The sequence below is a fragment of the Periplaneta americana genome, chromosome 3 (assembly GCF_040183065.1).
Source record: "Periplaneta americana isolate PAMFEO1 chromosome 3, P.americana_PAMFEO1_priV1, whole genome shotgun sequence".
NCBI lineage: Eukaryota > Metazoa > Arthropoda > Insecta > Blattodea > Blattidae > Periplaneta > Periplaneta americana.
In genome coordinates, this window is record NC_091119.1 from 22,985,369 (window position 1) to 23,011,843 (window position 26,475).

Genomic DNA, 26,475 nt, shown 5'->3' on the forward strand with positions numbered 1-26,475 from the left:
AGATCTGCCAATGGCGTTCTGAATATTGTTATAATATATTTTCTTCAAAAGAAGTTAAGATTGTACAGCTAAATTAGTATAACTTGGAACACGGCTCATATCTATGCAGAACTAAACATTCATCGGAAAAGATCTGACAGTGGCGTTCTGAATAATGTTATATTTTCTTCAAAGGAAGTTAAGATTGTGCAGCTAACTTGGGACACGGCTCATATCTGCGCAGAACTAAACATTCATCAGAAAAGATCTGACAGTGGCGTTCTGAATATTGTTATAATATATTTTCTTTAAAAGAAGTTAAGATTGTACAGCTAAATTAGTATAACTCCGGACACGTCTCATATCTGCGCAGAACTAAACATTCATCAGAAAAGATCTGCCAATGGCTTTCTGAATATTGTTATAATATATTTTCTTGAAAAGAAGTTAAGATTGTACAGCTAAATTAGTATAACCTGGGACACGTCTCATATCTGCGCAGAACTAAACATTCTTCAGAAAAGATCTGGCAATGGTGTTCTGAATATTGTTATAATATATTTTCTTGAAAAGAAGTTAAGATTGTACAGCTAAATTAGTATAACCTGGGACACGTCTCATATCTGCGCAGAACTAAACATTCATCAGAAAAGATCTGCCAATGGCGTTCTGAATATTGTTATAATATATTTTCTTGAAAAGAAGTTAAGATTGTACAGCTAAATTAGTATAACCTGGGACACGTCTCATATCTGCGCAGAACTAAACATTCATGGGAAAAGATCTGACAGTGGCGTTCTGAATAATGTCATATTTTCTTAAAGGAAGTTAAGATTGTACAGCTAAATTAGTATAACTTGGGACACGGCTCATATCTGCGCAGAACTAACCATTCACCAGAAAAGATCTGTCAATGGCGTTCTGAATATTGTTATAATATATTTTCTTCAAAAGAAGTTAAGATTGTACAGCTAAATTAGTATAACCTGGGACACGTGTCATATCTGCGCAGAACTAAACATTCATCAGAAAAGATCTGGCAATGGTGTTCTGAATATTGTTATAATATATTTTCTTCAAAAGAAGTTAAGATTGTACAGCTAAATTAGTGTAACTTGGGACACGGCTCATATCTGCGCAGAACTAACCATTCATCAGAAAAGATCTGACATTGACGTTCTGAATATTGTTATAATATATTTTCTTCGAAAGAAGTTAAGATTGTACAGCTAAATTAGTACAACTTGGGACACGGCTCATATCTGCGCAGATCTAAACATTCATCGGGAAAGATTTGACAGTGGCGTTTTGAATATTGTAAGAATTCTACATTTACTTCAAAAGAAGTCAAGATTGTTTAGTTGAAGAATTCAAGATTATAGAGCTAAATCTGTAGAAGTTGGGACACGGCTTATATCTACGTAGAAATAAATATTCATAGGAAAAGATCTGACAGTGACGTTTTGAGTATTTTAAGAATTCTACATTTACTTCAAAAGAAGTTAAGATTTGTCTAGCTGAAAATTTCAAGATTATAGAGCTAAATCTGTAGAACTTGGAACACGGCCTATATCTGCGCAGAATTATTCATCGGAAAAGATCTGACAGTGGCTTTTGAATATTTTAAGAATTCTACATTTACTTCAAAATAAGTCAAGATTGTATACAGTACATATGAATCCTCTAGATTCAAAACCCCCTAAAGACCATTTTGTTCATAAGTGAGTTATGCCACATATTTCTTGCTAAGAATGAATTCTTATGATTTATATAGTTTGAATTAAAAAATAAAGCCATTAAATTTAATGTAAAATGTCTGTTAAAAGTCAATGTTAGGTTGAAAATTTCCTCTATTTGTCACCAGTTACTGTCAAAATCCTTTAATTTGTGAAAGTGGATATAAGGATTTTGAATCTATAGGATTCATATGCATCTTAGAGTTTTATTTCTTTCTTCGAATTTATGAGTAATATTAGTTTTTGCAGATCCAGTCACAGATCAGTCAGCAAATATAGAATATAAACAAAAAATTTAGAGTTCAATTCTCGGCATATAGCTACATTAATATGAGATGCAATGTAAAAAGTGGCTGTAGATTTTCCCCGAATAGTTTCTTTTCCCATTCGTTTGTCATTGCTTGTTATAGGCCTATCTTTTTTTAATTACCTTCCTTTGAAGAAAATATGTTGGCTAATGTTAGAATTGCTGTTATTATTATTGTAAATAATTTAGAAATTGGTCTAAGTGATATAAAATAAAACTAAAACTTTCAATTAATTATGATTAATATTAAAGATTTTTAACGTAAGAAAATTGAATAAATAAAATTATCTCGATTCAGTTCTAAACGTTTGTTTTCATTTCTGTCCATGTTCAAAGTTATAAAAATTAGACTCTACCTTATCAAATCACGAGTTTTCCCTCACTTCTTGAAGTCAGCCGACAACGTATTAAAATATACTGAGCTAGGTTCCTGTCTCATTCATGCATTGACATTAGAAGAATTGTTCCTGAATTCTTAGCTTCATCCCAGGTTGGACTTCACTTGACTGACAAAACTAAAAGTGATCTAACTCCACTTGCAATTAAGTCGATATGTCCATTAAAGTAAATTCAAAATTCAACTTTATTGTGCAGTTGAGATAGAACACCAATATGTACGGAGACTGGCTGAAAGAATCGACTTGAGTGAGAACTGGGCTGGGCATTCGAAGAAATGTTCAACTCACCGAGGTAGAATGGCGTTCAGGGACGAAAGTAGAGGTGGGTATCATTACTACAATGACAGTGCAGGTTGCCACAGTATTTGATTTGTAGAACCGATCGCTTTTTAAAGCCAGCCAACTGATTGAGGGAGGAACACAGCTGGGTTTAAGCCTATTTTGTATGCGCTCCATTGCATTCCACCATGTTGGTAGGCGTAATCTCGAGGACTCAAGAATAACTATAAATAAATCGGTGTGGAACGGATGTGGAATAGACTTGAAAATGAGACCGTAGAATGGAAATGCCGTAATAATACTTTTTTTGTTTTCTTAATCTTTCAATATCAAAAGGTTTCAATATTACACTATTATACAAATTGGTTACACAACTTTTGACACTGTATCACTTCGGAATATGTATGATAAGAATTTTGTATTAGTTTTAATGTACCTTGTTAACATGTTTCGACCTATTTTCGGCCATCTTCGGAACTGGTCGTTGTTGGTCTTGGCGCCTCTTGTTTCTTGTGTGGGTGCGTTTGTATTGTAGATGAGTTGTAGATGAAATTGAGTTGTGTGTTGAGAATATCAAAACACATACTTACACTCTTTGACTCTACACTACGAACGCACCCTAACAGGAAACAAGAGGCGCCAAGACCAACAACGATCAGTTCTGAAGATGACCGAAAATAGGTAGAAACATGTTAACAAGGTACGTTAAAATTTAACACAAGAAAGTCTTATCATACATATTCCGAAGTGATACAGTGTTAAAAGTTGTGTAATCAAGAGGAAGAATGTTGTTTGATTTGTAGACACAAAAAATATTGTAACGAAATTCGATTGTGGTACAAAGTTACTGTAACTAGTAAAAGATTTTCCAGTTATCAATGTAATTATTACACTTTTGTATATAAACCCTAACTCTTCTTAGCCCCGACATTTGCGTCTGACGTAGTAGTAGCCCATTTTATTTACAGACGCTTTCAACTGCAGAAATTCAAATTGGCCGAGCAATGTTTCGTCAGAAGTCGTAAATCAGGAAGAATGTTGTTTGATTTGTAGACACAAAAATATTGTAACGAAATTCGATTGTGGTACAAAGTTACTGTAACTAGTAAAAGGTTCTCCAGTTACCAATGTAATTATTACAATTTTGTATATAAACCCTAACTCTCGACATTTGGGTCTCACATGTTCCTAGACGATTCTTTGAGCCATAGCCCCACACTAGGAATACGAAGTGTGAAGTCGAACCGTGAGGCACCCCATTACGACCCCCGCAGCCCTCCCATCCCATCACGTCTCCTACAATGAAATCATCACAGCCTCCAGGGCAGGAGGGTGGTCGGTGGCGGTGCGGGGGGTAGTTCTCAGTAAGCCGTAGCTGCACCCGCACTGTGATGGTGGTGGTGCATCATGTGGTGGTGGTTCAGATGGTTCAGGTGGTTCAAGTGGTTCAGGTGGTTCACAGGCGAGTGTTCGTTACTGGGCGGCGTCGGCATCCCCGTGGCACTTTGACACACGTACCACTCCGACAGGTTGGTGGTCCCCGGCGCCGCCTGCTGGTGCAGCGGGTTGTGCTGCTGATGTAGCGACGGCGCGGGGGCGTTGGCGGCGTGGTGGTGCTGGTTGGCGTGGTGGTGGTCGGGCGAAGTGGTGCCGGCGCCCGCCGTGCCGCCTCCACCGCCGCCGGGCGCCGCGACGCTGATGGAGCCCGCGGACGAGCTGTTGGAGTCGCTGCCGTCGCTGTCGTAGCCCGGGGGCGGACTCTTGCCGGCGCTGCTGCCCCCGGAGCCGCCCCCGCAGCCGTGCACCTTCATGTGCTTCCGCAGCGAGCTGGGGTGCGTGTAGCTCTTGTCGCAGCCTGACACCCGGCAATTGTAAGGCTTGTCCGACGTGTGCACGTGGGAATGCTTCTTCCGGTCGGAGCTGTTCGCGAACCGCCGGTCGCAGCCCTCGAACTCGCACTTGAACGGCTTCTCGCCTGCGGACAAAGAAACCAACGGAGACTTCAGTTCAAGAAGCTACGGGCACAGAACTGCATGAACACAATCTTTAGGAGTGACTGCGTCTTTATTGGAAGCACAAACTGAAGAATATCACATTTATGTCGTGTTTCTGATACATCTCAGAACTCTCAGGCTCGGTTTCTTTAACCTTTGTTAAATTATAACAGTGTGTTATTCCATTTTAACTGTAAACTTAACAGCTGAAGCATTTCTTCAACTATTGTTAGTAGTAACAGGCTGTTAAAACCTATGTTAATTTAACTGCCCAATTTCATGCAGTTAAATCATTTAACTCTCTGTTAGCATAGAAGTATCCAATATGGCTGGTGCGTTAGATGCTGAACTTACATATCTGGATTATATAGAAAATGATATCAATGAATACATAAACAGAGGGGATGATTTCTGTGATTTGACAAACCAGAAGTTCATTGAAAGGTATAGTCTATTTTCTGCCAATCCTCACTTTTCGCTTTCAACTTAGATCCGTTTGTTTGTTTATTCTCATTAATTGGTTTATACTGCGAAATAATTTCCAGCAGAAGGTTTCTTTCAAACGAAGAGAAATTAGTCTCACGATTTCTATTTGTTCCAGTGTTTTCCTTTTCATAACAGCAATACCAATACGCCGCTCCACGCTATTGTGATACAGACGAGGAAAGAAGCAGAAATCAAACCTGAGAGAATAGAAAGACTTCTATCCTCTCTGAATCAAACAACGGAAACAAGCGAGAATCGCAACTGTCAGAGTTCAGAAAACAGAAGTGAGCCTATACTTGTTTATAGGTTACGGTTAAACTCTATAATCTCTGGTCCTAACAGAGAGTTAACAAACAGAATGTTAAAATATGAAATGTAAATTTGAAGAAACGCAATATTTTTAACAGCAATTCATTACTTTTAACTTACAGTTAATTAATGCTATGTTAGGTGCATTTTAACAAAGGTTGAAGAAACAGGGCCTCAATTACTTAACTGCTCTTATATATTTAACTGCACTGATAACTTTCATGAGTTTCCGGAGAGTTAAATGTAAGATTTACCAGCTCTTGTAACTAACACTTGGGGTAACTTCAAATGTTTAATTTATATTTCAAATTTTCAAATTTCAAATGCATCGGAAGATGCTATAACATGGTAAAGTACAAATTTATATAATAACACAGAACAGAACACATAGACTAATACAGAATAATACATTAGACTATAGAATATAATTACAACAATAGAAATAGAAATAAAATAATACAATCAATATAAAAAGAGGATACAATAATATTAACAAAATTTGAGGACCGGATGAACAGCGCTCGTGTTCGGTCGCAGTTCAGATATATTATAAGAGGAATATAGAAAATAGAATAAGAACATTAAAATTAGTAATGATAATAATAATTATAATAATAATAATAATTATTATTATTATTATTATTATTATTTATTTATTTAATCTGGCAGAGCTAAGACCAGTAGGCCTTCTCTTCCGCCCAGCCAGACTCTAATTCTAATTGAATACAATTGGCTTACAATAGTTATTACATTAATACCTAGACCATAAAACAACATGAAAGTAAATAATGAAAGTTGGATAAGTAATGTTAGTGTGACAATAATAAACATTGGTAAGAAATAGTGATGATAATATAATAATAATAATAATAATAATAATAATAATAATAATAATAATAATAATAATGAGCTAATTTAAATATTTATTCTGTGATATATAACCATTAAGCATTGAGAAACCTGAAAGAGCTATTATTGTTAACAAGAATTGTTAGAAAAATATTTCGTTAGTCTATTCTTAAATTGGTTTGATGTCTGACAGTCCCTGACATTATTCGGTAGGGAATTCCAGAGCCGAGGAACAGCCACTTGAAAGAAGATGAATATGAGGATGTTCGGTGGGAGGGAATGGATAATACTGAGGAGGGTTGTGATCGTGTTTACAGCTAGGCCTACAATGAAATTATATAATATTAATATTAACATAGAGAAGAATAATATCGTAGGTGAATAAAGGACAATTTTTGAAAAAAAAAAAAATTCCGAAATTATAGAATACAAATACAATGTAGGCTGATTAATTCATACACATAGGCTATAAATTTATTTAATCAAATTGAAGACATTAACACGTTTCTAATTTTCTTGTTATATGTTAGTGGATTACATGTTATATATCTCCACTAGTATTTTGCTAATGATTTCTTTTTAGTTATTTATAGTTACTTTTGTTTGCAGTAGTTTTCAGTAGTCATATGGCTGATAGGAACACAGTGAGCTCTGCAATAGTAGAAGCAAGGCATTTTAATTAAGGAACCGTGTGATAAACGATAGTGCATATGTACACTTCCATCTCACTCGTAATATGATTAAAAAAGCAATAAGGTATTTGGCGTGATCATAGAGGTAAATAATACTATTGGAGAGAGGGCTAGATGTAACTTCTGCTACAAAACTGTGACCGTAGTCAGCTGTGATAGCTATGACAGACATATTGATAAACATATAAAACTACTTTACATTCATCCATACCAGCGTTTCTCAAACTATGGTCCGTGGACCACCTGTGGTCCTCGAGATCTGCCCTTGTGGTTCTTCAAAAGGACAGAAGAAAAAATGGAATTCAAACGAATTGCTTATCGAACTATAGCTGAAAATCTCAGAGTTTGGAAATGACACATGGCAATCACCTTTCACTTTTTCTTTCAGTACTGACATTTTATGAAATTTATTACCCTATCCGTCTATTGACTTCCCACTCTACTCTCAGCAACAAAAGAGGGATTTAAAGCACTATGAACGTGGTGTTTCTCGCTGTGTTTTCCATGTACATCAGCTGATGACATGTGACTAAGTACATTGGCATATCTTTCAGATGTATTCTCAAAACTAAACGAACTGAATCTCTGTCTACAAGGTAATTCTTTGACTTTTCTCAATGCGTACGAGAAAATAAACTTGGTTTGTGGGTCAGTTCGTAAAACAGACGATTTTCTCACTATTTCCAATCCTAGAGTCGAAAATGATTTCGTTATTGGAAAAGAATTAAGCATTGACATATGTTCGCATCTCGAAACTCTAAGGTCACAATTTTAAACTTATTTTCCAAGTAAATATGAAGAATTTTCATGTTTTCGTGATCCATTTCATTGCGATATTGAAAATAATAAACTTTCACTGAGTGAAAGAGAACAGTTAATTGACCTCTTGAACGACACCGGACTTAAAGTAAATTCCAAACGGAAGGTATGGTTAATTTCTGTGATGCTTTAGAGATTATAATTCAGTTTGCTTTTACGTATCTGTGTGAGAAAGGGCTTTAATCACTAACTCTAATAAAAACAAAGTACTGAAATCGATTCCATGTATGTGACGATCTCCAACTTAAGCATACATCCAAATATAGAACAACTGTGCTACAATCGGCAGGTTTATTCATCTCATTAATGTGAACACCGACATTTATTTATTTTGTTTAGTTAAGAAGTTAAAGATTTTATCCAATCTCTAATAGCCTTGATTTATTAAAAAACGAAAATGATTTTTTTCTATTAACATTAACTTATTTAGTTAATACTAATATAAAATTAAATGAATTAAATTAATTTCAATTATACATCTAGATTACACAACTTTTAACATTGTATCACTTCGGAATATGTATGATAAGACTTTCTTGTGTTAAATTCTAACGTACCTTGTTAATTAATTAATTCCGTTTTAAAATATAAGTATGCTAGTATTAAAATATGCTACAAAAATGATAAATTTGCTTTCCAAGGAAACAAGAGGAAGGTGTCCGCGGAACTGTTCTGACTTAAAAAAGTGGTTCCCACTTCAAAAAAGTTTTAGAAACGCTGATCCATATGAATGCTTTCGTCTGTTCAATTATACTTTTCGGAGCCTGAAATACCGTTGGAATACTTTGATTGCAATTAGTTGACCACATGAAACAATACAGGAACCGGTGGCTACTTAGTAGGTCTCGACATTGCTGGGTGTACTGTGCGAAATGAATTCATTCTCGAACGTACGCCTAATTTTTATTTCAGATTTTTAGAAAATGTTAAAAAAAAAATGGAAATAAATACCGAATGACAAGATTACTTAAAGTTCAGTTAACACTTGAATTTATTCTTTCTATAATTCTTCTAAATTCTTTATTATTATTATTATTATTATTATTATTATTATTATTATTATTATTATTATTATCATTATTATTATTTGGGTAGCTCAGCTCGTAGAGCAGCTGACTACGGACTGGAAGGTCCGGGGTTCGATCCCAGATGGTGACAGAATTTTTCTCGTTGCCAAACTTTCAGAACGGCCCCGAGGTTCACTCAGCCTCCTATAAAAATGAGTACCGGGTCTTTCCCGGGGGTAAAAGGCGGTCAGAGCGTGGTGCCGACCACACCACCTCATTCTAGTGCCGAGGTCATGGAAAGCATGGGGCTCTACCTCCATGCCCCCCAAGTGCCTTCATGGCATGTTACAGGGATACCTTTACCCTTACCTTTTTATTATTATTATTATTATTATTATTATTATTATTATTATTATTATTATTATTTGAAGTAAATCCCGAAAAGACTAAGTATATGATTATGTCTCGTGACCAGAATATTGTACGAAATGGAACTATAAAAATTGGAGATTTATCTTTCGAAGAGGTGGAAAAATTCAAATATCTTGGAGCAACAGTAACAAATATAAATGACACTCGGGAAGAAATTAAACGCAGAATAAATATGGGAAATGCCTGTTATTATTCGGTTGAGAAGCTTTTGTCATCTAGTCTTCTGTCAAAAAAATCTGAAAGTTAGAAAATATGAAACAGTTATATTACCGGATGTTCTGTATGGTTGTGAAACTTGGACTCTCACTTTCAGAGAGGAACAGAGATTAAGGGTGTTTGAGAATAAGGTTCTTAGGAAAATATTTGGGGCTAAGAGGGATGAAGTTATAGGAGAATGGAGAAAGTTACACAACGGAGAGCTGCACGCATTGTATTCTTCACCTGACATAATTAGGAACATAAAATCCAGACGTTTGAGATGGGCAGGACATATAGCACGTATGGGCGAATCCAGAAATGCATATAGTGTGTTAGTTGGGAGGCCGGAGGGAAAAAGATCTTTGGGGAGGCCGAGACGTAGGTGGGAAGATAATATTAAAATGGATTTGAGGGAGGTGGGATATGATGGTAGAGACTGGGTTAATCTTGCTCAGGATAGGGACTAATGGCGGGCTTATGTGAGGGCGGCAATGAACCTCCGGGTTCCTTAAAAGCCAGTGAGTAAGTAACTATTATTATTATTATTATTAAGGCCTACAGGATGGACGAGATTATCACACGAAAATCAGCACACAATAGGCTATTTTCTTTATTAACTACAAATTTCAGATGGACTCGCAGAAATTTCGATCTGAGGTATAGAAAGTGACGCTCCATTCTTTCGGCTTTGCGCTTAGATTAAAATGCCAGCCCTGATATATAAAACGAGGATTTCGGTAATTCACAAATATTTCTCTCAAGGATTGTTGATATTTAGGTGTAATAAAGTTAGCCTATTTGACTTAAGGGGTGTAAATGGTGATGATGATAGTAGAGATGTTATCAAGTTCTCGGACTAGCAATCCGTGCTTATAAACGAAGCTGCATAATGCACATCACATTACATTAAAAACATAATATGCGCCAGTACTCTAATAATCGACTTGTGTCTACAGCCAAGAGGTAACACTCTTTATATGCGTTAGGTCACTCTCTAAGAATGTCTGAAGGCCGAATATGTGAAGCGTAGTCTACTGATATTAATTATTTACAATGCTCAGCTTGCAACCGAAAGAAAAGCGCTACACGTCAAGGACTTCCAATCGCATCAAAGATTAGAGAGGCTGAACAATCTGTCAGAACTGGGAGATGGAATTGCAGCACCTTTCCCAAATGAATTCAAATGTCGATAACAGTGGCGGCTAGTGATAAAATATTATGTGTTCACAAATTTGTGTTCCAAAATCGAAGAGAATTTGAAATCATACGTTTAACCTAATAAGAAATGTCATGATTCCAATGCTTCAATATCGAAAAAAACAACATATAATAATAATAATAATAATAATAATAATAATAATAATAATGATAATAACAATAACAATAATGATAATAATAATAATAATAATAATAATAATGATAATGATGATGATAATAATAATAATAATGATAATGTTAATAATAATAATAATAATAGATAATGATAATATTAATAATAATAATAGATAATGATAATATTAATAATAATAATAATAATAATAATGATAATAATAATAATGATAATAATGATAATGATAATAATAATAATGATAATAATAATGATAATAATGATAATAATAATAATGATAATAATAATAATAATGATAATTTATTTATTATTAATTTATTATTAATATTTGTGTGCTGAACAACAGCCAGAGGCCAATTATAGTTCAGCACAATACACAAACAGAAGATACAAAGGTGCAAAACAAAAATAAATAATATCATAAATAACAAAAACATACATGAATACAATTGAGTACAAACAGTAAAAACTAATAATCAAAACGAAACTAAACCTTAAAAGGATCTAAATTGTGCCCATGCAAATTGGCATATTTTATGCATCTACAGACTGGAGAAAGTGATTTTGAATTTCGGTTATAAAAATTTTTTTGAAATCTTAAACCTTTTGTAGGAATACGAAGGCTGATATTGTTTATGATAGACTCACAATCAATATCACCCTTGATAACTTTGCAAAAAAATTGATAATCAAGATTTAGACGTCTAGCATAAAGGCTACAACAGTTAAAATATTTACAGGTAATCTCATAGTTAAAGTCAGTGGAATTGGGTATATATCGAAAAGCACATAAGGAAATAAATTTTCTTTGAATATTTTCCAATTTAACCGAATCGGTTGAAGTAATGGAATTCCAGGCTACAGATGCATATTCAAGTTTAGAGCGAACCAAAGTAAAGTATAGAATTAATAGTGACTCAGGAGTAGAAAAAGAATAAGTTATAGACCTTATTAAACCAAGCATTCTTATTGAATGATTATAAATATATTGAACATGATCGTGAAAGTATAGTTTAGAATCGAGTAGTACACCAAGATCTTTTATAGAATTTTTCCTAATAATACAGGCGTTATTAAGAGAATAATTAAATTTTATGGAAGTAGTTTTTCGAGAGTACGAAATGGCAAAAGTTTTTGTTTCATTAATTTTCATTCCATTAATGTCAGACCAAAGTTCAATGGAGTTAATATCATTTTGAAGAGTTTGGCAATCGGCAGAACTATTTATTGAGCGAAAGATTTTGAGATCATCAGCAAATAACAGGTAGTTTGAACTTATTCTTTTACATATGTCATCAATAAATAATAAAAATAATAGAGGGCCCAATGTAGATCCTTGGGGAACTCCACATAAACAATTAAATGGGTCCGAGAGAGAATCACCAAGACGAACACAACATTGTCTATTAGTTAAATAGTTTTCAAGCCAGCTCACGTAGTTAGAAGAGAGACCAAAGTTTTTTAATTTATTTATCAGAATATTGTGAGGTACAACATCAAACGCTTTGCTAAAGTCGATATAAATTGAGTCAATTTGACCTTGGGTTTCAACAACAGGCATAACAAGATTAAGGTAGGATACTAATAATAATAATAATAATAATAATAATAATAATAATAATAATAATGATAATAATAATAATTATAATAATAATTATAATAATAATAATAATAATGATAATGATAATAATAATAATAATAATAATAATAATGAAACCCAGTCTTTTATTTCTAATTTTTCCTGGCAAGCCAGTTTACCCAGTTCCTTATTGTTCAAAATTACTTGAACAGAGTTCATTGTTTACGTTTGTTAAAAATGAACACATACCACAGTACCGTTATTTACAAAAGCGTGTGTTCAGTAATACATTTTGATTCACAACACACCGATACACTATAGCCTATACCAGTACTGTGATCCCATTCACATAGATTGATTACCATAAATACATACCAGTAAATATTATTCTTAAATAATATACACCACCATACAGATATTTAAATTCATACCGCCATCATATTCAGTCAGCACGTGTTTGAAAGCCAAACTATGCTATTATGCTGATACTGAAGTATAGTAATTCTCAGCACTGTACATACATCCGACAGTGAGATGCTGACACCTATAGGCTAAAATACAGACTATTAAATTTCCTCCTCGAGATATAGACGTGAACGATAGGCATCGATGCACCTGACATCTGTAGGATATATTCACTGTTCACTTATCGCTATGTGCTCTTGGCGAGTCCTAAGCGGCCAGCGAAAGACAATTTTCTCCTGCGCATGCGTGAAATTCCTGTAACCTTCTTGAAAAGAGCACGACTTGTACGTGAACGGATGTTGCCAAGTTTACATAAGAAGTTTATCCAAGATGCGGGAAGTTTAAAATACTCGATTCTGATATTATACATCCCCACTACGTCAATACGGTATTAAATAATAAAACTAGTCGTGCATTAATGGAAACAAGGTGTTCACGTGCTCTTGTGCTCTTATTGACCCACTGCTACTGGTCGATAAGAACACAGAGGAATTTGTTGTGGATCAAGATGACTCTCTGTCTCTGGATTCAACTCTTTCACCCTGTCATCATTACATCATTCTCTATTAAAAAAATAACGAGATGCACGGATATGACACACATTTTCTCATGCGTTTCACGCATTTCGAAACAACTGAATTCCTATATTACTTGAACAATTTAATGGGAAAAATTCTTCCGGGGCCGGACATCGAACCCGGGAGCCTTGGCTGAGCGCGCAAGTGCTCTATCGACTGAGTTAAACGGAAATCTACCATACCACGGCTTAATTATTTCCTTTTTATCCACATACCTCAAGTGGGTTGACAAGACGTCAAAGACCCAACATTGACTGCACACTTTGTATGACTTTAATTTGTGGTTTTCTGTTAATGAACAATAACGCGTATTATGTAAATCTGGCTTTCAGATATAGGCCCTAACTGACGTGAATAATTTCAAGGGAAGAATTGTTCCGGGTCCGAGTATCGAATCCGGGAGCTTCGGCTGAGCGCGCCAATGTTGTACGACTTGTATCCTATATTACTGTTTATAATGAATTTTCTCCACCTATTATTCAAAACATATGTAAAAATGGAAACATTTAATATGTACTGAAAAGGATTAACAGATAGACAGACAGACAGACAGACAGATAGATAGGTAGGTAGCTGGATAGATATGTATTCGTTCCATAATATTCTCACAGTTCCTTTACAGTTTACAGCATAGAATTAAGAACATGTCCTATTCTTGTTTCACATAATATAAAAATGCAAATATGAAATATATACAGAATTAATACCTTAATAATAATGATGATGATGATGATAATAATAATAATAATAATAATAATAATAATCATAACACATTATGCAATGCAATATGGTTCCCTTTTAATAAGGAAATTAAACACAGAATAAATATGGGAAATGGCTGTTATTATTCTGTTGAGAAGCTTTTATCATCAAGCCTGCTGTCAAAAAATCTTAAAGTTAGAATTTATAAAACAGTTATATTACCGGTTGTTCTGTATGGTTGTGAAACTTGGACTCTCACTTTGAGAGAGAAACATAGGTTAAGGGTTTTGAGAATAAAGTGCTTAGGAAAATACGTGGGGCTAAGAGGGATGAAGTTACAGGAGAATGGAGAAAGTTACACAACCAGAACTGCACGCATTGTATTCTTCACCTGACATAATTAGGAACATTAATTCCAGACGTTTTAGATGGGAAGGACATGTAGCACGTATGGGCGAATCCAGAAATGCATATAGAATTTTAGTTGGGGGACCGGAGGGAAAAAAAACCTTTCGGAAGGCCGAGACGTAGATGGGAGGATAATATAAAAATGGATTTGAGGGAGGTGAGATATGATGATAGAGATTGGATTAATCTTGCACAGGTTAGAGATCGATGGCGGACTTATGTGAGGGCAACAATGAACCTCCAGGTTCCTTAAAAGCCAGTAAGTAAGTAAGTAAGTAAGTAATGCCTGTTATTATTCGGTTGAGAATCTTTTATCATCCAGTCTGCTGTCAAAAAATCTGAAAGTTAGAATTTATAAAACAGTTATATTACCGGTTGTTCTTTATGGTTGTGAAACTTGGAGACAGGAACATTGGTTAAGAGTTTTTGAGAATAAGGTGCGTAGGAAAATACTTGGGGTTAAGAGAGATGAAGTTACAGGAGAATGGAGAAAGTTACACAACACAGAACTGCACGCATTATATTCTTCACCGGACATAATTAGGAACATTAAATCCAGACATATGAGATGGGCAGGGCATGTAGCACGTATGGGCGAATCCATAAATGCATATAGTGTTAGTTGGGGGTCCGGAGAGAAAAAAATATTTGGGGAGGCCGAGACGTAGATGGGAGGATAATATGAAAATGGATTTGAGGGAGGTGGGATATGATGATAGAGATTGGATTAATCTTGCACAGGATAGGGACCTATGGCGGGCTTATGTGAGGGCGGCAATGAACCTCCGGGTTCCTTAAAAGCCACTTGTAAGTAAGGAAGTAAATATCCATGTCATAAATAGGATTCGATCCCATGCTTCCTGTCTCCTTTCAGATCTAAGGCTGTGCCAAAGTAGTTGCATACTTAACGGCCGACAAAAGAATCCAATAATGTGCCTAAGGTGATCGCTCAGAGGGGAAAAAATAAATAGGAGAGTTTGTGATTTTTAAGGACATGACAGGAGCGTGCTGGATCCTCATCGTAATGGAAAATGCCTTTAATGAGAAAATAAGCAGCTGCGTGCGTCCGCACCTTAGTATGTTTGTTATCGTGGCACAGGAAAACGAACCTTAGCTAATCCTGTTTTGTAACACCTTCTGTTATGTTGCTGTTATTATTCTCCTTATTAGCCAAAGAAAGGATCCTTCGCTATGAAAGAATGTTGCAAGTCACCATCCATCTGAGAGGTTATCTCAGTACCGCACTGGCACGACTAATTGGTGCAATGGTTCTAGTAGACGCGATTGTCATTCCAGCTCAGTATTCGACACGAAAGAACACACACACACACACACACACACACACACACACACAAAGAGGTCAATGCAAATTTATACACGATTGAACATGATTCAAGAGTTTGACAATAGCATTTTACAAAGAGAGAGCATTAAAATTTTACAATATTCAGAATTTAAATATTTTAATTTCTTTACTAAAATCTGTTCAGAAGATGATCTCCAAAAGTCAAGACAACAGTCAACACAGTTGCAAAAGACTATAGGCCCCTAATATAACCATTTCTGTAGAAAAATGAAAAGTTATGGCATTTAAAAGTAAATATCCAATAAGAAGTAAAATCTGTATTGAAAACAGAATTCTGGTACCGTCTTTCATATGAAAAAGAAAAGGATATCCATTCTAAAATAACTAATTTTGTAAAAGATATCGGCATTATCGGTCTTTCTCGGTATCATAACTTAAATACTCGGTCACAATATGATAACACGCTAGAAATACCACTCCACACATCATCTCTTTATTATTCATCTTTCACTGTTGCTACTTCTCGTCACTGGAATTCTCTGCCGCCTGAAGTCAAGGGCTGCCGAATTTTAATTTCATTTAAATGTAAACTAGAAAAATATCTTATGATGAGTTGCCAGACCTAACGCGTTGCAAATATTTAATGGAATGTGTTCACTTTATTTATTTTTTTGTTTCTTATTTTTATTGTGTAATCATGTAAATCGTGTTTGTTTATCACTTAACCCCAATAAGTATCCCACTGTGTTGTTTTTTTATTATTAATCTATTTTTTGTGTACATTTTATTCAATTGTCGGTTTCTGGTTTAATTATGTAAATCCTACATAATTGTAATCTAATACTAATATGTATATTAATGTGTTTATTTTCATTTTTACTGTGTACATTTTTTTTATTGAATTATCGGCTTCTGTTTTTATGTGATTCGTATTTGATTCTAACAACATTAATATGTATTCCACTATGTTTATTTTTATTTCATGAGGTAAATTTTTATGTAACTACCTCTTTTGATCTCATTATGTATCTAAATCGTATCAGTATGTAATTACTTACTTCCCACCCAGTTGTTGTTCAACTATGTAAGCAAGTTTTAATCCTGGTTGAGTGTAAGAGAAGGCCTTACGGCCTTAACTCTGCCAGGTTAAATAAAGCCATTATTATTATTATTATTATTATTATTATTATTATTATTATTATTATCAATTCAGTTTTCAAACCTAATTTAGTACAGAAACATACAAGACTAAAGATGTACGACATTTTAGCACGACCTACTTTAGTCTATGGATCAACACCCTGGACTTTGACAAAAAAAAAGCTCAATGTATAACTAACTACCAACGAAATGAAATTAATAAAAACGGCGCGATACACACTTTGGATAGAAACCGAAATACGGAAATTTTGGAAGAATTGAAAGTCCAACCTATATTAAATTTTCTTCAAATCTATAGAGTTAATTGGAAACAGCATGCCTTCTCTAATTTCTCACGCCTTCTATTCTGTAGGTGAATTCATGACATTCAATAACACTCCATGAAATTGATACTAAAACTTTGTGTTGTACCCTACTTGTAAATCTCATCTGTATATATTTCAACTAGACTGTGACTATAAATTAAGACTTTATAATAGTATTAAGTTTCTAGACTTGTTCCATATTCTAGCTGTGAAGCAATGTATGAATACCATGGAACGTTAATAAATACAATACAATATAATAATCATTAATCACCAACAGAAATATTCAAATACTACGTGAACTTTCGGGTCTAATTGTGAAGTACTGAAGTAGTAAAATTGCCAGAGTATGAAACAAGATATCTGCGCTCGACGTCTTCAGTGGTTGGGGAAAAACCAACATTTCCTGAATTTGTTAACATTGTATAAACCACGCGGAAGATATTTTTGAACGAAAGTTATGGTCTGGCATTCTAAAATGAAGGCTCTCAAAGCATATAACTTGAAATAAAAACATCTGGCAAATTTAAAGACAAGTTTATGGCATAAATGTTGATTCTGTGATACATGAATCCTTAAGATGAAAGGGAACAGCTTCAAGAAAATTCCACTGACATGAAAAACCGTGTAGACCATTAATTAAGAATTACTTCCACCCACACCATAAATCCGTACGTTGTTGGGTCCGTAATTCAGGGCTTTCGAGCTGTAAAAGGCTTTGGAGTAAGATAATTATTAGTATTAAGGCGCCTCCTTTACAAACAAGACGAGCTAAAGGCCTTCTCCAACACCAGGTGTAAATAAACTTCTTGAAGCCCCCGCTTCTTCCACTCCCCGCTCAAGTATTGCTCATTGTCACTCCCTTCTTTTCACCACTCTTTATTCTCGAGATCCTGCCGGCGAGACTCTTATGAAAGGAAATCCATTGAGAGCATCCTAAGCCTGCAAACCATTGAGAACCAACTTCAAACCAAAATATTTTCATCAAATACTTGTGAACCACCCGACCAATTTCTTTCTTTACTCTAAGAACTAAGTGTCTCCTGAACCCCAATTTATGCTAAGGGTAATTTCAGCATGGTACAAGGATTACCCCTAGCTGCTAAGCACTAGAAATATGAAATAACTTAGATGTCAACACTTTTTCTATGTAGGTACTTTCTACAGCAGCGTTTCTCAAACTTTTCTGAAGTGGGGAACACTTTTTTAAGTCAGAACAGTTCCGCGGACCACCTTACTCTTGTTCCATGATTAGAAGGTCGAAATACAACAGTGTTCATAAGTTAAGATTTAAAATAATGAAGATAATTATTACAGTTGCCTGTAGTGTTCAGACAACTGTAATAATCATCTTCATTATTTTAAATCTTACTCTTGTTCCCTTTGAAAGCAATTTTATCATTTATGTAGCATATTTTAATACCAGTAGACTATACTTACATTTTAATGTATAAGTAGTTAATTAAAATTAATTTAATTCAATTAATTTTATATTAGTATTAACTAATTAAGTTAATGTTAATAGAATAAAATTTCTTATATTGTCGTCTGTAAAAGCAGAAATAAAAAAAAATAAGCCAGAAACATGCCCAAAGCCACCGGCGTGGCTCAGTCGGTTAAGGCGCTTGCCTGCCGGTCTGAAGTTGCGTTCGGGCGCGGGTTCGATCCCCGCTTGGGCTGATTAACTGGTTGGGTTTTTTCCGAGGTTTTTCTCAACCGATCGTTATTCCACTTGGCGTACCACGAAGACTGGCGTACCACAAGGCTCTGTCCTAGGACCTTTACTATTTTCTATTTATATTAATGATATTTCTTCTAATCTAACATCCTGCCGACACCATATTTATGCTGACGACATACAAATATATCCGCATACTCGTCCTAACTACATAAATGACGCCATAACTAAAGTTAATGATGACTTGAATTCTATATCCATATGGTCGAAAACGCACGGACTTAATTTAAATGCAAGTAAATCGCAGGCAATCTTAATAGAACATCAAAGATCGAAGTGTGACAAACAAAATTTGCCACCGATAATTGTAAATAATACTACTATTCCATACAGTACGACTGTGAAGAACCTTGATATTTATATGGATTGTCACCTGGAATGGAATGAACAAGTGAATCACACTTCCAAAAATATATTTTCCATTATTCACTCATTAAAGCGACTGAAGCACTTTCTTCCTGATAAATTAAAATTAATCCTTGTACAAACACTCGTGATGCCACACTTCGACTACTGCGATATTATATTAAGTAACCTAAATGCAAATTTGAGCAGCAGGCTACAACGTGTGCATAATGCGTGCGTCCGTTATATTTGTAATATTCGTAAGTATGATCATGTTTCCCCGCCTTTCCAAACTCTGTCTTGGCTAAGGCTAAGCGATCGACGAGCCCTGCATTCTCTTGTTCTCTTATTTCAAATTCAGCGCACTGCTACCCCAATCTATTTGGCTTCTCGTTTTCAAAATTTATCCGCATATCATCAGCTAAGTACAAGATCTCATCATAACAATTTACTCATTATACCCTATCACAAGACATCTTTATATTCTTCATCCTATACAGTTTCAGTTGCTAGAAATTGGAACTCGCTTCCGAGTGATATAAGGGGTTGGACAATAACTTCGTGTAGGTCAAAAATACATAAATTCTTACTTAACAGATGAGTTGCTGATTAATATTTGTTACTTATAATGAAACTAACATCTGTCCATTCTTATTATTATTATCATTAATTTCGCTAAATAGATTTACAAAACCTCTAATGGCAATTACATTAATATTCTCATTATAGAAATAGAAATATATATATTCTCCCTGTAACATAGTCCTAGTAAGCTTATATTAAATTAATTTTCATCATTTTACTAGCTATCTCAAATATTAAATTAATTATAATTCATTGAATTAAATTAGCTCATAAATTAAGTTACTACTTTACCTTATAGATTTATCTAAATTTAAATAAATGTGTAGTGAAGAATATTGCTGGAGAACCTTTTAAGTGTAGTGTAAATATTTGTAATTTAAATTTATGTATTGTATTGATTAAGGCTGGTTGAGTGGAAGAGAAGGCCTTATGGCCTTAACTCTGCCAGCGAAAATAAAACATTATTATTATTATTATTATTATTATTATTATTATTAAGGTGAATGCCAGGTAATCTATGGCGAATCCTCGGCCTCATCTCGCCAAATACCATATCGCTATCACCAATCTTATCGACGCTAAATAACCTAGTAGTTGATACAGCGTCGTTAAATAACCAACTAAAAAAAAACATGCCCGATTTTCAACAAGAAAAGATGCAATTTTGCATGTTCTATTATTGGTGTGCGACGTACATTACGTGACCATTTCAATGTGCAAACTATTAAGAAAGTCATTAATACATAAAAAGGTTCGGTACTTTCGTCCTGTTATGAATTCGGGTAGTCCCTAGCTGGGTTACAGGCGCCAGATGTGCAGGGAAAAGATGGCGAGAACCACCATGTTCATAGTGCTTTAAAACCCTCTTTTGTTGCTAAAAATAGAGTGGGAAGTCAATAGTCGGGTAGAGTAAATAAATTCCATAAAATGTCAGTCCTGGGAAAAAAAGTGAAAGGCGATTGTCATGTGTCATTTACAAACTCTGAGATTTTTAGCTATAGTGTGATACGCAATTCGTTTGAAATGTATTTTTTCTTCTGTCTTTTTTGAAGCACCACAAGGGCAGACCTCGAGGACCACAGATGGTCCGCGGACAATAGTTTGAGAAACGCTGCTCTACAGCATTTCAAAAGACAAGCGTCACCATAATATAACACAAAGACATCTATGCTGCATGGAATTAAAGCACAATAATTATTATAAGCTGACATATCACCAACTCCACCACCACCATCACCATCACCATCACCACCACCACAATCCACCCATCATTTGCGTTAAAATTTTATATTCTACATTCACGTCACAATTTAGAAACTCGAAATGAGCTTGGTTCTACTAAATAACCAACGTTCAAAATGTCCACTGCCCTCAGACTGGGAGTAGTGTTCAGTTGACTGCAAAACTCGCGGGTCCTGAATCGAATCTTGGTTTGATCAAATTACCTGATTAAGGTTTCTTTCCAGTTTTCTTTTCAACCCTTTGAGTAATGTTGCGTAACTTTCGATCTCTGGTCATCGCGTTCAGTTCGCTAACACCACCACCACCACCACCACCACCACCATCATTAAGTACGGAAATACTAAACAGAGAACTACAGTGTCAATAGTATACTGTATTTTTAGCAGGTTATTTTACGACGCTTTACCAACATCTAGGTTATTTAGCGTCTGAATGAGATGAAGTGATAATGCCGGCGAAATGAGTCCGGAGTCCAGCACCGAAAGTTACCCAGCATTTGTTCATATTGGGTTGAGGGAAAAACCTCAACTAGGTAACTTTCCCCGACCGGGAATGGAACCCAAGCCACCTGGTTTCGCGGTGAGACGCGCTAACCGTTACTCCACAGGTGTGGTCGATAAGATAGTATACTGTAATTATCTTGATATCCTAATGTTAGCGAAAGACTGAGGACATAATATTGAAAGTGAGAATTCCTTTTTATATCAAATTTTATGGATTCAGATTTTCAAAATTTACTAAACACCAACGTTTAGCCATATTAAATCCATAACATAATATTCATAATATTAATACTCGATCACAACGCGATAACACGCTAGAAATTCCACTTCACACATCATCTCTGTATTCCTCATCTTTCACTGTTGCTATCTCTCGTCACTGGAACTCTCGTCTGAAGTCAAGGGCTGCCGAACATTGAAATCTTTCAAATTCAAGTTAGAAAATTATCTTATGACGAGTTGCCAAACTAACTTACTATTATGACAAGTGTTGTATTGCATGTTTCCACGTATTCACATTTTTTTTATGTTCTAGTGGTATTTAACTTATTTTATATTTTTGATTCCATATTTTCCGATAATGGTATATCTATAATGTGATAAGTTGAGCTATATATAATCATAATTTTCCTTACTGTGTGTACCTAAAAATATTGTATTCATTGTATGCTTTGTACTGCACTATTTTATTACTATTATTATTATTACTATTCTTATTTTTTATCATTATCATTATTATTATTATTATTATTATTATTAATCAATAATTGTCTTATTTTTTTATACTTTGTATGTCTCATCTATTTTGACCTGCTGTTCACATTTTATTATGCTTTTTCCTTTCTTTCTGTATGTTATATATTATGTCTGATTTCTACTTACTTGTTGTTTACATTTTATTATTATTATCTTATTCAGTTTTGTGTGTAAAATTGTAGTGTACTTTGTAAATTTGTAGTGTTTTTTGTAACGCAGTTTACTCCTGGTTGAGTGTTAGAGAAGGCCGTATGGCCTTAACTCTGCCAGGTTAAATATATCATTATTATTATTATTATTATTATTATCATTATTATCATTATTATTATTATTATAACAAGCTATAGAGTTTATTGTAGGTCATTCAGATTCGGTATCACATCACAATGATGACACTCTATTGGCTTCGTTTTACTGAGGAAATTTAATGGGAAAACTACGGACATGGGAGTCTCCCCATAAAAACCACGGACATGGGAGTTTTTCGATAAAAACATTGTTTTTGTCTAGGGAAACTTCGCTTGAACTTACCGGAATTCGAACCCAAATCTCCTGCGAGGAAAGACTGTGCTCCCCACTGATTGCGAATGAGGTAACCCTTCCTTGTCGCTGATATGTATGTATTTATTCACACTGCAAATGGGTATATACCCGGTGGCAATGGTAACTAATTACACTCAATAATGACAATTAATAATAAACACAACTAATAAAAAACAATAATTAATAATAACAATAGTAATAATAATTTCAAGGAAAAATTGTACCAGGGCTGGGTATCGATCCCGGGACCCTTCGCTTAGCGCGCGAACGCTCTTCCGACTGAGCTACCCCAGGAACTATACGCGACACTGTCACAATTTTTCCTTTGTATCCACACGACTCAAATGAGCTGACAAGACGCCAGAACTCAACTATGAGTGCACACAAATACTTGTGTGACTTAATTTTTCCTTGAAATTATTCAAACCTGCTTTACAGGGAGCTACTACCTGAAAGCCAGATTTGTATAATAGTAATAATAATAATAATAATAATAATAATAATAATAATAATAATAATAATAATAATAATAACAAGGAGCATCCTAAATTAAATGAAGCATGGTCACTTAAAATAACATTTAAAGTAAATCTAATTTGTATCTTAACCCTAAGTTCGAACTAAGACCCACGAGTGTGACAGGTTCATACCTGCACAAGTACCTTTCGGCACTACACTTATTTCGCTGTCAACTCACTCACTGCACTGATTCTACCTGATTTCACTAACACTTCTAACCATTTCACTGTTAAAATACATTGCACAGCCATTTCACTGACACCAACACACTTCACTTTGACTACACAATAGACTTCACTGACACTACACACTTCACTGACACAACACACTTCCTCACTGATAGAACACTTCAAATAACAAGATATCAATTACACCCTTTAAATAGTGTGTATAATATACTACCGTCTATTAGTAAAGTCCTTAAGCCTATTTTTAAATACATTTTTGGTTATTGGTAAAGCCTTTAGTAAGTATGCAGGTAAAGCATTCCAGTCCCTGATAGTACGATTGAGAAATAGTAATATGCGTTACAAGAGCGGTAAATTGAAGTTTTCATGTACGAGGAAAAGTTTGAAAAAGCGAAACGTAGTTGAGCTTTTTTAATTTCCGAGAATTGAAAGAAAACATACCGCTCGTGTATCGTACATTATTTTGTGCGAAGATCGTTTATTACATACCTGAAAGAGGAATTTCTAATTAGTTGCAATGAAATCTCCATCTTGGTTTCTGGCGGCAAATTTGAAAAACAAAAATATCTACCTTCAACATTGTTGCTTTAAAAATATTTTCTGTGTTTACTGTGCTCCAGCAGGCCGTGATATACGTCTGTCTTTTTTTTTCCCCCAGTCTATGATGAGTCTGGAATCGTGTTTATTTTTTCACGGCTTCCTTAATGTTACTTGCATCACGAATGCAGTAGCTTTAGTGGAGTTGTAAAGTTTACTTAATTTTGTGCGAGATCGTGCATATTTGCTTGTTTTCCGCACAGAACCAATACGCGGAAAGTGTGAAATACCACATTCAGAATTCCCAACGTAACACACATAACAATTTCCCTCTTCTTACCGCTTAAGCGCGACATTCATTTTACTGTTTTTGGCTTTTAACATATTATTTTTAGAGACGTTTAACATAGTAATAATTATAAATTGGAAACTTACCACTGCAATTTCACCTAAATTGCACTGTTAATTATTGTTTTTAAATATTTGGAAAAATTAAGTAAAGTCTACTACTCCACGAAAGCTATTGTATTCCTGATACAAGTAACATTAAGGAAGCCGTGAAAAAATCAACAAGACTCCAGATGCCGATGTTATTACTGCAATATGTTATATAAATAATATTGTTAAAATATTAAAATGAAAAATAAATCATTACATAACCTTACCGTTTGTTTTAAGTTCGCATTTATAGACGGGGGGGGGGGAGACAGACGTATATCACGGCCTGCTGGAGTATAGATATTTTTGTTTTCTAAAGTTGCCGTCATTAAACAGAAACCAAGATGGAGATTTCATTGCAACTAATTAGAAATTCCTCTTTCAGGTATGTAATAAACGATCTTCGCACAAAATAATGTACGATACACGAGCGGTATGTTTTCTTTCAATTCTCGGAAATTAAAAAAGCTCTACTACGTTTCGCTTTTTCAATCTTTTCCTCGAACATGAAAACGTCAACATACCACTCTTGTAACGTATATTACTATTTGCAAATATTTAAAAACAATAATTAACAGTGCAATTTAGGTGAAATTGCAGTGGTAAGTTTCCAATTTATAATTATTACTATATTGAACGTCTCTAAAAATAATATGTTAAAAACCTAAAGCAGTAAAATGAATATGTCACTTAAGCGGTAAGAAGAGGGAAATTATGTGTGTTAGGTTGGGAATACTGAATGTGGAATTTTAGACTTTCCGCGGATTGGTTTTGTGCGGAAACCAAGCAAATACGCACGATCTCGCACAAAGAAAACTTTCCAGTGTCCGTCCTCTGTCTTCTTTCCTTCAATTTTTATGAGGTGACAAACAAGAAAAGTCTGCTAAATTTCGCGATGGGATTTTTCATGAGCGCAAGCAGGATGGGAATAGCACGGAAGTAGCATGCTACCGTCACCCTGCCTGTCTTGTTGACTGAAAAGCGTGTGCATAAAAGAAATGAACATCAATCACACTATTAGTTCTCTCCTCTTCGCTTCGTGGCACTGGTTGCTGCTGTGGCAGCCGAGGTAAACGCTAAACTTGGAAATAATGGACTTCTTCAATGAGACGAGCCTCCCCCCTCCATCCCTCTTAACCTGCTTCAGATCTCAAAAGAAAGAAGAGGCTGGGATATTTCTAAAGGGGCGGGGGAGAGAGCGCGCATTCATGGGCTACTTCAGAATACTGCACACACACACACACCCGTCGAAACTAAAAACCATCACAAATCTTTCTTCTGTGAGGGCATTATGTGCCATGGACCGCAGCGAGACCAATGCAATGGACTGAAGGATTGGATTCGTTACTCATTCAGCCGTCCGCTCGCGAGCAAGAGGGTTTCCACTCTGCTATTAATTTGTTTCTTCATGTGTTTGTTTTTCATTCCTTATGTTTCATCCTGTGATTCTGTCTCGAGAAAGATAAGAATGAAAAACGAAGAAAGCATGATAAGAAGCAACGAAAGAAAGGCAGACAAAAAGGCACTGGGAGAATAGATAGATAGATAGATAGATAGATAGATAGATAGATAGATAGATAGATAGATAGATAGATAGATAGATAGATAGATAGATTAGATAGATAGATTAGATTATATAGATTAGATATATAGATAGATAGATAGATAGATAGATAGATAGATAGAGATAGATAGATAGAGATAGATAGATAGATATAGATAGATTGATATAGATAGATAGATA

General features: G+C 34.8%; 1 protein-coding gene across 1 annotated transcript in view; it reads right to left on the reverse strand.

The window, feature by feature from the left end:
• Positions 1-3,926: 3,926 nt before the first annotated feature.
• The window catches only part of opa (odd paired), a 354,859-nt gene continuing 332,310 nt past the window's right edge, over positions 3,927-26,475 (reverse strand). The window contains exon 2 of the mRNA XM_069820130.1: positions 3,927-4,674. Within this exon, the coding sequence (XP_069676231.1) occupies positions 4,061-4,674 (614 nt within the window). The 3' untranslated portion in view covers positions 3,927-4,060. The remainder of the gene's footprint in view (positions 4,675-26,475) is intronic.